Below are 12,506 nucleotides of genomic sequence, written 5' to 3'. Positions count from 1 at the left end.
CATCCAACCTCGCTGAGCTCGAGCTGTTTTGCAAGGAGGAATGGGGAAAAATTTCAGTCTCTCGATGTGCAAAACTGATAGAGACATACCCCAAGCGACTTACAGCTGTAATCGCAGCAAAAGGTGGCGCTACAAAGTATTAACTTAAGGGGGCTGAATAATTTTGCACGCCCAATTTTTCAGTTTTTGATTTGTTAAAGTTTGAAATATCCAATAAATGTCGTTCCACTTCATGATTGTGTCCCACTTGTTGTTGATTCTTCACAAAAAAATACAGTTTTATATCTTTATGTTTGAAGCCTGAAATGTGGCAAAAGGTCTCAAAGTTCAAGGGGGCCGAATACTTTCGCAAGGCACTGTGTGTGTGTGTGTGTGTGTATTTATTTATTTATTTATTTATTTATTTATTTAAATCGGCAAATCGGTGCCCAAAAATACCGATTTCCGATTGTTATGAAAACTTGAAATCGTCCCTAATTAATCGGCCAATCGGTCAACCTCTAATGGAAACAACATCGTTATTGACCATGTTTTTTCAGTGGATTCAATGGCAGTTCTTACTTTCGCCACAAGGGGCATTGTGCCGATTTTAAAATGTGCTTTTGGCACGTATGCACATTCCAAAAGTACCTTCAGCGCCAGCGCTGCTTCACAGGCACTATTCATGGTGCAAATGTACATGTACATCCATATCCAAAGCTTTTGCTAGCAAATTCAATAGGGTCTGGCTCCAGCAGATACCTTCTCAGGACATAGACGTGAGACAGACGAGCTCAGACGGGTTTAATGGTGCCAGAGAGGATGGTTCGTTACTGCCACCAACAGTTGGTGTGTGCGTTGCACACTGATGCCCTGCAACAAAGCTACTGACTTGTGCGATACACGCGACCAACAAACTTCTACCGTTTGCACGCATCTGAGATGCAAAAATACAATTTGGAGGTTCGCAGACCAGGCGGCGTCAGCATGCATAATCTGCAGCTGGATGCTTCTCAGCAAATTGGCAGTTCTTGACTGTTAGCAGTCTCTTACTGACAGTAAGAATGGACGATTGCCAGAATTGTTTTACTTTCATCAATATTACATTTCTATTTAACATACGAAACATTGACAAATACCATTATGTAAGGTAAAATAAAAATCCAAACCGATCTGTGCATCAATACTGGTGTATATAGTGAAATGCAGTTTACGGCCCAGCCCTACCACTGTTTTACAATCTCACTAAGTCGAAGATTGAAGCTTCTATGGTTATCCAATCCCACAGTAGAGAAGGTCGTGTGGTCGGATCAGCCAGGGCTGCTGTTTTGATCAGAGAAACATGCCCGTGGCAGTACACATCATTAAAGTAGAAATGGTCAGGAACACAATGGCCTGTGGCTGCTTGATGAAGACCTGTTTCTTAATTGGCACATTAAAGGAGGGTCATCTGGCCATGTCTGGGCTGATGCTGCTGATGAGTCCCTAATAAAGTCAGTCAATGTCCTGTGTCGACAGACTGCAGATGGGCCTTCTCGAGTTGGAGAGCAGTTATCTGCTGGTGCAGAGGCTCTACTCCGTTTGTTTAATCACCCAATCAGACATGGAAGATATTTAATGGCTGTTGAGTAAAGTAAATGATGCCCATTTTGTTTTTGTGTGTGGCTGTTGGCTAGAAGCTAATATCTTCCTTCCCTGTGTAATCTAATCTACATTCTTAGCTGCTATTCCAAATGCTCTTTTGGCATCACGGAATTCTAGCTATGTCAGTTTGGTCTGTTTTTACCTAGATAAGGCAGCTCTCGTGAATGGTCCAGTGTATTTTAATTCTGGAAATGGTTGCCCCCCCCCCACCCCCACGAGGCTCCACAAAGTGCTGTGTTCCATCAAATATGGTGTGTGTATTGTACGGGCAGCTTCTGGAAAGGCAGGCTGTGGCTGCAGCCTTTATCACACTGCCGGAGTTCAGTTATGAGCAGTATGCTTTCCCTGCTGGGTGTGAGCGCGACACAAATGGTCCGATATGTATATTCACAGGTTGTCACTCACTCACGCACACTTCAGCCACAACACATAAAGAACGCACTAACTTAAATGAACTTGATCGTATCTCTTTCTAAATATCCAACATTAGGTCTTAACAAAACATTTTGTTAAACTAGTCTTTCTGCTTCCTGTGGTATCTGTATGGAGGAATTTCTGACTTTCTGTGAATTTGAAGGGCTGTAAAATGCATACCCTGTTCTGCTGTAAGAGTATAGGCAAAATGGAAACACTTGAGTAAATGAGGGATACAGGTCTGGTTTAATTAAGCAATTAACATCATGCTTAGGGTCATGTGTAAATATGGCGACCTTGGCTATGCCCCCATAGAATGACAACCCAGGCCCTGCATGTCCCCAGGCACCCTCATTTGTTGACTTCTGTGATCGAAAAAGCCTTGGTTTCATGCATGTCAACATCAGAAGCCTCCTCCCTAAGTGTGTCTTACTCACTGCTCTAGCACACTCTGCTAACCCTGATGTCCTTGCCGTGTCTGAATCCTGGCTCAGGAAGGCCACCAAAAATTCTGAGATTTCCATACCCAACTATAACATCTTCCGTCAAGATAGAACTGCCAAAGGGGGAGGAGTTGCAGTCTACTGCAGAGATAGCCTGCAAAGTAATGTCATACTCTCCAGGTCCATACCCAAACAGTTCGAACTACTAATTTTGAAAATTACTCTCTCCAGAAATAAGTCTCTCACTGTTGCCGCCTGCTACCGACCCCCCTCAGCTCCCAGCTGTGCCCTGGACACCATTTGTGAATTGATCGCCCCCCATCTAGCTTCAGAGTTTGTTCTGTTAGGTGACCTAAACTGGGATATGCTTAACACCCCGGCAGTCCTACAATCTAAGCTAGATGCCCTCAATCTCACTCAAATCATCAAGGAACCCACCAGGTACAACCCTAACTCTGTAAACAAGGGCACCCTCATTGACGTCATCCTGACCAACTGGCCCTCCAAATACACCTCCGCTGTCTACAACCAGGATCTCAGCGATCACTGCCTCATTGCCTGTATCCGCTATGGAGCCGCAGTCAAACGACCACCCCTCATCACTGTCAAACGCTCCCTAAAACACTTCTGTGAGCAGGCCTTTCTAATCGACCTGGCCCGGGTATCCTGGAAGGACATTGACCTCATCCCGTCAGTTGAGGATGCCTGGTCTTTCTTTAAAAGTAACTTCCTCACCATTTTAGATAAGCATGCTCCGTTCAAAAAATGCAGAACTAAGAACAGATATAGCCCCTGGTTCACTCCAGACCTGACTGCCCTCGACCAGCACAAAAACATCCTGTGGCGGACTGCGCTAACATCGAATAGTCCCCGCGATATGCAACTGTTCAGGGAAGTCAGGAACCAATACACACAGTCAGTCAGGAAAGCTAAAGCCAACTTCTTCAGGCAGAAGTTTGCATCCTGTAGCTCCAACTCCAAAAAGTTCTGGGACACTGTGAAGTCCATGGAGAACAAGAGCACCTCCTCCCAGCTGCCCACTGCACTGAGACTAGGTAACATGGTCACCACCGATAAATCCATGATTATCGAAAACTTCAACAAGCATTTCTCAACGGCTGGCCATGCCTTCCGCCTGGCTACTCCAACCTCGGACAACAGCTCCCCCCCCCCCCGCAGCTACTCGCCCAAGCCTCTCCAGGTTCTCCTTTACCCAAATCCAGATAGCAGATGTCCTGAAAGAGCTGCAAAACCTGGACCCGTACAAATCAGCTGGGCTGGACAATCTGGACCCTCTATTCCTGAAACTATCCGCCGCCATTGTCGCAACCCCTATTACCAGCCTGTTCAACCTCTCTTTCATATCGTCTGAGATCCCCAAGGATTGGAAAGCTGCCGCAGTCATCCCCCTCTTCAAAGGGGGCGACACCCTGGACCCAAACTGTTACAGACCTATATCCATCCTGCCCTGCCTATCTAAGGTCTTCGAAAGCCAAGTCAACAAACAGGTTACTGACCATCTTGAATCCCACCGTACCTTCTCCACTGTGCAATCTGGTTTCCGAGCCGGTCACGGGTGTACCTCAGCCACGCTCAAGGTACTAAACGATATCATAACCGCCATCGATAAAAGACAGTACTGTGCAGCCGTCTTCATAGACCTTGCCAAGGCTTTCGACTCTGTCAATCACCGTATTCTTATCGGCAGACTCAGTAGCCTCGGTTTTTCGGATGACTGCCTTGCCTGGTTCACCAATTACTTTGCAGACAGAGTTCAGTGTGTCAAATCGGAGGGCATGCTGTCCGGTCCTCTGGCAGTCTCTATGGGGGTGCCACAGGGTTCAATTCTCGGGCCGACTCTTTTCTCTGTATATATCAATGATGTTTCTCATGCTGCGGGCGATTCCCTGATCCACCTCTACGCAGACGACACCATTCTATATACTTCCGGCCTGTCCTTGGACACTGTGCTATCTAACCTCCAAACGAGCTTCAATGCCATACAGCACTCCTTCCGTGGCCTCCAACTGCTCTTAAACGCTAGTAAAACCAAATGCATGCTTTTCAACCGTTCGCTGCCTGCACCCGCACGCCTGACCAGCATCACCACCCTGGATGGTTCCGACCTTGAATATGTGGACATCTATAAGTACCTAGGTGTCTGGCTAGACTCTAAACTCTCCTTCCAGACCCATATCAAACATCTCCAATCGAAAATCAAATCAAGAGTCGGCTTTCTATTCCGCAACAAAGCCTCCTTCACTCACGCCGCCAAACTTACCCTAGTAAAACTGACTATCCTACCGATCCTCGACTTCGGCGATGTCATCTACAAAATTGCTTCCAACACTCTACTCAGCAAACTGGATGCAGTTTATCACAGTGCCATCCGTTTTGTCACTAAAGCACCTTATACCACCCACCACTGCGACTTGTATGCTCTAGTCGGCTGGCCCTCGCTACATATTCGTCGCCAGACCCACTGGCTCCAGGTCATCTACAAGTCCATGCTAGGTAAAGCTCCGCCTTATCTCAGTTCACTGGTTACGATGGCAACACCCATCCGTAGCACGCGCTCCAGCAGGTGTATCTCACTGATCATCCCTAAAGCCAACACCTCATTTGGCCGCCTTTCGTTCCAGTTCTCTGCTGCCTGTGACTGGAACGAATTGCAAAAATCGCTGAAGTTGGAGACTTTTATCTCCCTCACCAACTTCAAACATCTGCTATCTGAGCAGCTAACCGATCGCTGCAGCTGTACATAGTCTATTGGTAAATAGCCCACCCATTTTCACCTACCTCATCCCCATACTGTTTTTATTTATTTATTTTTATTTTTCTGCTCTTTTGCACACCAATATCTCTACCTGTACATAACCATCTGATCATTTATCACTCCAGTGTTAATCTGCATAATTGTAATTATTTGCCTACCTTCTCATGCCTTTTGCACACAATGTATATATAGACTCCCCTTTTTTCTACTGTGTTATTGACTTGTTAATTGTTTACTCCATGTGTAACTCTGTGTTGTCTGTTCACACTGCTATGCCTTATCTTGGCCAGGTCGCAGTTGCAAATGAAAACTTGTTCTCAACTAGCCTACCTGGTTAAATAAAGGTAAAATAATAATAAAAAAAAAAAACAATGCCCCCATCGATAGGGCACGAGGTCACTGAATGGTTTGATGAACATGTAAACTATGCCATGTTCGTCAGTCACCAGATCTCTACCCAATTGAACACATATGGGAGATTCTGGAGCAGCAACAGCGAGAGCAGTTTTTTCCACCACCATCAAAACATCAAATAATGGAATTTCTCGTGGAAGAATGGTGTCTCATTTCTCCAATAGAGTTCCAGACACTTGCAGAATCTATGCCAAGGTGCATTGAAGCTGTTCTGGCTCGTGGTAGTCCAACGCCCTATTAGGACATTTTATGTTGGTGATTCCTTTTATTTTGGCTGTTACCTGTATTTGCATCAAAGAGCGCTTCTGTCCTTGTTCTTGCTGCTTGGGTAATGGGGTAAGTTCGGTCATTTATCCTTGACCTCTGTTAAGGCATCTCAATGGAAGGTTGATGTACTACATTTAAACATTCTCCAAGTTTTTCCGAAGAACACATGGCTGTGTTTATCAGCTGTGGAGATTTCTAGCTATGCACCCCATGAGGCAGAGTATTTTTAGCCCAGCAGGTTGAGAACCGTGGCAGGAGAGCTGTATGTAGAGCCCTGTGTCTCTAGACACAACGTGAGAACCGTCTGAACTGGAATAAACTGATGTAGGAATGGAGAGCCAATGTCGCTCCGAGATTGTCTTCGCCTGCACCCAGCTGTGCTGACAGATTGAGGAAACCCCCTCACAGCTCCCCCTAATCGGCATTGCCCTGACACATGTAGTGTTTATTTTAGTAGATTGAGTTTAGTTAGGGCCATGGTTAGATTTTCCCTGCTCCTGGGCCTGTGGAAGACATGTGTTTTCCCCAGAACAGCTGCAGTGTGCAGAATTCCCCTGGACCACAGGGAGGCGGATACCCAGGCCTTGTTGACCAGGCGGTCAGATCCTCGGTCACAGTAGCCTAGGAAACACGTTCTCTAGGGATGAACTTCCTGCTCCAGCCTGGATTAATCAGTTACTTGCATGTTATCTATATTAGTTCATGCTGGTGTTATATAGGCTAGGCTTTATCTCTAATGGGACATTTTGTAATATGATATAACAGACTCTTCTGAACTTAGCTGTAAGCACACCATGTACAGGAGTTTAAAAATTATATATTTTTAAATAACCCACCCACCACTCTAATCCATTCCTTTGCCAATGTTTTGCAAAAAAGGGGAAGACTATCTCTGCTCTGGATAGCTCTCTGACCTAATTTCCACTTTATGCGACGGATACTGACGTTGAAATGTTCTGCGTTCCTCAATGTCCCTTGTCCTTTCTTTGCATCACATAACTCTAACGTTCTGCTCTTTTTAGGAATGACAGGAAATAGTTAATTGTTGCTTCCCCTTCCAGCACAGGGTAGAAAAACATGAACTGTCCTGATCTTCCTGTTAAAGGCCTTTTATATCAGGTGTTACTTTCCCAGATAGCTAAGGTTTTATACTATGTCTGGTTATCTCTTATTCACACTGGTGCCTGAGGTGAACACTGACTTGACTGTCTGTCTCCCTGTGGGTGTACATGATCCCCCTCAGCTGTTGCCAGTGTTGTCCAGGGCTGGATATAGAGTAACTCTGCATCTCCTCTTCCTGTATGCTGGGTGTGCTAAGCCATGCTGTCATCAGGGCACAGAATTAACTGCTGATGCAAGAGAGGGTGCCCATGGTCACAATATAAGATTGCACTGTTGATATTCTCTTTTTCAGACGTCTCATAGCCATGCCCACTCTTCAGATGTCCAAAAGAGGTTTTGAGAAAGTAGTTATTTCTTGCCTGAAATAATTACAGATGGCCCATTTGTCTGTATCTGAACTGAAGTTTTATGGGTCTCTGCTGCACAATATGATAGACTCTATAACCAGAGGCGCGTACTCATGGATGCCAAAAAGTTTACCTATTAAAAAAAAATAACATGAAAGATAAAATGTTGTCTCTTTCATAAAAATAATAGCCAACCAGCATTGATCTAAACTGTGAATGATGCTAGCACAACAAATAAAGTGTTAACGGAAGCCAGTTTGGATTTGGCTTCACACCAATCACATCACATCAAAAACAGAATGAAATTTACAGAAAAACTTGAATTGTTGCATCTCTTTGTTTCGTTGACCTCCAGTGGCTGGCCAGCTAAAATTGTCCCTTACCTAAAATAAGCCATGCATGGAGCTAGGGATTTGGATTTGTGGTTTTACTTAGTTCTCCACACTGGCCAATGCTTATAACGGCGATGCTAACCATAAATTCATACGTTGTGCCCCAGGCCTGAGAGGATCGAAGTTCAATATGTAGTAGGCTAGTGTTAACTAGCTGGCCTGGCGCATCGTTGTCCATGAAAGGAAGTATGCTAACGAGCAAGCATTTTAGCCAGGTAACCTAGGACAACGAACTAAAAGCGTGTACTGTATGACAGTCAGACCTTTTCGTTAACATGGAGGGGAGGATGTCGTTTGCGTTTCTCTACAAGTAGGGTGAGTCAACATGTTTTTTTTTTTTACTCACGCGCACACATCGGCACCATGGACAGCTACTTCATATTTAGCTTGGACTTAATTGTTTTTGATATCTTTTTAGTTGTCACTATATTAGACTAAGCATAAGTTAGTTCATGTTGAAATGGTGCTGGAATAGTGGAGGCAGCTCCTGTTTTCTTTTAGACTTGCAGTAACTCTCCGTGGTTACTAAACAACCGTTGATTTAGAGTCTGAAAATGTCGGAAACATTAACTTGCTTGATCCTGCTGTAGGTCATGTAACTGTTCGATACATATAAAAATGCTTTGTGGACGTCACCTGACGTATTGCTCTCTGGTTTTGCGATGAAACAGGTTATTGTCTCTGCTTTAGGCCTATACACACAGTGCATTTGGACAGTATTCAGACACCTTGACTTTTTCAAAATGTTACGTTACAGCCTTATAAAATGGATTCAATAGTGTTTTGCCCCCTCATCAATCTACACACACTAAGCCATAATTTAGAAATTATTGCAAATGTATAAAAATTTGAAATTGAAATCACATTTGCATAAGTATTCAGACCCTTTACTCAGTCCAATGTTGAAGCGCCTTTGGCAGCGATTTATAGCCTCAAGTCTTCTTGGGTATGACGCTACAAGCTTGACACACCTGTATTTGGGTAGTTTCCATTATACTCTGCAGATCCTTTCAAGGGCTCTGGCTGGTTCACTCAAGGACATTGAGACTTGTACCGAAGCCACTCCTGCGTTGTTTTGACTGTGTGCTTAGGGTTGTTTTTTTTTTTCATCAAGGAGCTCTCTGTACTTTGCTCCGTTAATCTTTGCCTAGACCCTGACTAGTCTCCCAGTCCCTGAAGCCGAAAGACTTTCCCATAGCATGATGCTACCACCACAATGCTTCACCTTAGGGATGGTATTGGCCAGGTGATGAGCGGTGCCAGTTTTCCTTCAGACATGACGCTTGGCATTCAGGCCAAAGAGTTCAATCTTGGTTTCATCAGTCCAGATAATCTGGTTTCCTTGAGGTGCCTTTTCGCAAACTCCTAGCGGGCTGTCATGTGCCTTTTTACTGATGTGTGACCACTACCATGAAGGCCTGTTTTGGTGGAATGCTGCAGAGATGGCTGTCCTTCTGGAAGGTTCTCCCATTTCCACAGAGGAACTCTGGAGCTCTGTCAGTGACAATTGGGTTCTTGGTCACCTCCCTGACCAAGTCCCTTCTCCCCCAACTGCTTAGTTTGGCCGGGCAGCCAGCTCTAGGACAAGACTTGGTGGTTCCAAACTTCCATTTAGGAATGATGGAGGCCACCGTGTTCTTGGGGACCTTCAATGCTGCAGAAATGTTTTGGTACCCTTCCCGAGATCTGTGCCTCGACACAATCCTGTCTCGGAGGTCTACGGACAATTCCTTCAACCTCATTGCTTGATTTTTGCTCTGACATGCACTGTCAATTGTGGGACCTTTATATAGACAGTTGGGTCCCTTTCCAAATCATGTCCAATCAATTGAATCTACCACAGGTGGACTCCAATCAAGTTGTAGAAACATCTCAAGGATGATCAATGGAAACAGCATGCACCTGAAATGAATTTAGAATCTCATAGCAAAGGGGCTGAATTCTTATATAAATAAGGTATTTGTTTTACATTTTTTTTTATACATTGGCAACAATTTCTAAACTGTTTTGGCTTTGTCATTATGGGGTATTGTGAATAGATTGACATGTTTTAATCCATTTTAGAATCAAGCTGTAACGTAACAATGTGGACAAAGTTACGGTCCGAATACTTTCAGAATGCACTGTATCATGGTGGCAAGGCATAAGAACTAACCTGTTGTAGAGCAAACAACTTCTCCAGTTATTTTACCTGCCCACCGCTACTGGATATAACCTCCCATTTTGCATGCACTTCTCTAAGGGGTTGGGTTAAATGTGGAAGACACATTTCAGTTGAATACGTTCAGTTGAACAACTGACTAGGTTTCCGCCCTTTCCGTAGAACTAAGAGCCTGTTTTTTTTTTTTTTTTTTTTTTTTTTGGTCACACTTTCTCTCGCTGAATTTGTTTCAGCATTTATCCATCGACAGACGTTTCCTGCCAGCAGGATATCAAAACCGAGTGATGACTTCACAGGTTACCTTGTGTGTCACACTATAATGGTCGCATTAGGGTGTTGCATCTGTCAAGGCAGCCGCTGTGCTCCGCCTTGGTTTTAAAATGGTAACTGATTGATTGGCCTTAATTTTTTATGGAAGTGGAACCTTACGGTATTGTCCACAAAATTGCTTGATGGCCGTCAAAGTCCACGAGCGTCACTCTCTCGGCTTGATTAAACATTTGTTTTGTGTGCGTGTGTGCTCTGTCTCAGTATTTGTGAAGAACTAATACGAGTTCAATATACAGTACCTACTGTGTTTGTGTGACCTCATGGTCTTCATACATGAGTTCCCACAATAAATCATGTTAGTTACGATCTCATCTTGAGTTCCCTGCCCTCCCATGAGTATAACAAATCCAATGCCTGTTGTATGTGTGTAACAATGGTTGTTGAAAGTGCTCCCCACTAAACTCTTTCCTGTTTTGTATTCCCTATATACAGGGCTCCAGAGATCATCCTGGGTCTGCCGTTCTGTGAGGCCATCGACATGTGGTCCCTGGGCTGTGTCATCGCTGAGCTCTTTCTGGGCTGGCCCCTCTACCCAGGAGCACTGGAGTATGACCAGGTAAATCAAAGCACCTGCCTGACATCTCCAAAGCTAGCAGACTGTCAAGGGAAGAGAGCGATACTGACAGAACTGACATCTCAGTGAAGACTGGCCACACACAGACCAGTGGAGCAGTGTAACAGCCCCTGATGCCTGTGTGCTGGTGTGTTTTGAATCTAAATGTGATGGTTAAAGCCTCCACTTTTCGTTTGTTTTCTTATTGAAACCCTGTCTTATTTTGTTGGTGCTCTCTAAGCAGTGACGCATACGAATACAAAATGTCTCATCTGGACATTAATGGAACAGGAAATTGGCTGTGTCATCTTTGATTATTTCCCTTAGGCCAGTAACTAAGTGATTGGGACTGAGTCCCCCAGCTTAAAGGGGAGACCATGGTAAAGCTCTGTGGTGTGCTGGGGCAGGGCTGTCATTCTTGGGTCTAGTGGTCATTTGGACCACGACCAGGCAGTAGTGCTTTGCTGACCATGAGCCCCCCTGACTGCTGCACCGCGCCAGCGCTGGGTCCAGTTCCATGCCACACAGCAAAATGTATTTATAAGCCTAATGCTAGACACACCACACACACCTCGACCCACCCCCACCACCACCACCCCAAGCCTGCACCATCAGCAGGTTCTCACTTCATTGCTCTCACTGTGTTTGTGCAGCGTTGTGGCAACCCAATTTGAATCTCTATAACATCCAAATCATCAAGCCTTAAACAGAGCCAGTTAATCTCGCCGGTCTCCTGGCTGTATTGAGAGATACAGCGGCAGCTTTGCAGAGTGAGGAAAAACCCCTGCCTCCTGTCCTAACACATGCCTGGTCTTGTAGTTTTAGCAGCTCTAAGGCACAGTGTTTTGGCTGGAAGAGGGTAGATATGACGTACCCTTTCTGAGAAATAGGCCTTACTGGCTTTACTGTCAGGGACAGATGCTAACTTGTATTTGTCATACTGTCAGTGTCACTGCTCCCACAGGAGAGCAAGTGTCAAAATCTAAGTCTGGTCTATTGCTGTTTTTAAAAACAATTTTAGTAATGAGCTCATGGGCAGCAATGACGTTGTTTGAATAATAAAGAAGTAGATCTCGTCATTATTGTTTTTGCCATGTTACCAGATGAGCAACATGTCTTTTTGTAAGGTGATTTTTTTTTTTTTTTTTTTTGCATTTATCTAGGTCACCCTACCTCCACTTTGTGGGATTGGAAAGGTTTCCATGGCGATTTTGGAGCACATTACATCTGTCCTGGGCATGTCAAGTGGCTCTCAGCATATTGGCCTGGCAAAGTAGCAAGGGATTAGCAGCAGTACTATAATAGAGTAACCGATATTCCTACTGGAATTATATTTTACAAGTGTATGACGTGTGTCTATTTACTCCGTTTGGAAGACCTACATGTAACTTTTTGATTAGCTTGGATTAGTAGAGACCGAAACACCCTGTTTCGCTTAAGTGTCTTTGTCCTGCGGGTATGTTTGGTAGGGCTGGGATAGCCGTGTGCCTGTGTCAGGCTCCCGATGTGGGGGTGACGGAATGCTGCTAATGGGAAGTTCTCCTCGACACTTCTCTCACAAACCTCACAACTCCATGACCACACTTGGCGGTCCAGTCATTGCATGCCATCAATAGCAGTGCAGTGGTCAGCTCTATTTACGTCCTGCATTAAAATACTATTGT

The 12,506-nt window shown here is 44.7% G+C and overlaps 1 protein-coding gene and 1 long non-coding RNA gene across 3 annotated transcripts in view; one reads left to right on the top strand and one right to left on the bottom strand.

Moving 5' to 3' along the window:
- Positions 1-12,506, bottom strand: part of LOC149985523 (uncharacterized) — a 509,038-nt gene that overhangs the window by 149,754 nt on the left and 346,778 nt on the right. The gene's annotated exons all lie outside the window — the stretch shown is intronic.
- LOC110523921 (homeodomain-interacting protein kinase 3) overlaps positions 1-12,506 on the top strand; it is a 44,180-nt gene that overhangs the window by 22,624 nt on the left and 9,050 nt on the right. For both annotated transcript variants that reach the window (XM_021603083.3, XM_021603074.3), the window contains exon 3: positions 10,722-10,845. In XM_021603083.3, the coding sequence (XP_021458758.2) occupies positions 10,722-10,845 (124 nt within the window). The remainder of the gene's footprint in view (positions 1-10,721; positions 10,846-12,506) is intronic.

The sequence above is a fragment of the Oncorhynchus mykiss genome, chromosome 1 (genome assembly GCF_057628025.1).
Source record: "Oncorhynchus mykiss isolate SJ-2025 chromosome 1, ASM5762802v1, whole genome shotgun sequence".
NCBI lineage: Eukaryota > Metazoa > Chordata > Actinopteri > Salmoniformes > Salmonidae > Oncorhynchus > Oncorhynchus mykiss.
Note: the sequence above shows the minus strand (reverse complement) of the source record. Positions and strands in the feature narration are given on the sequence as shown.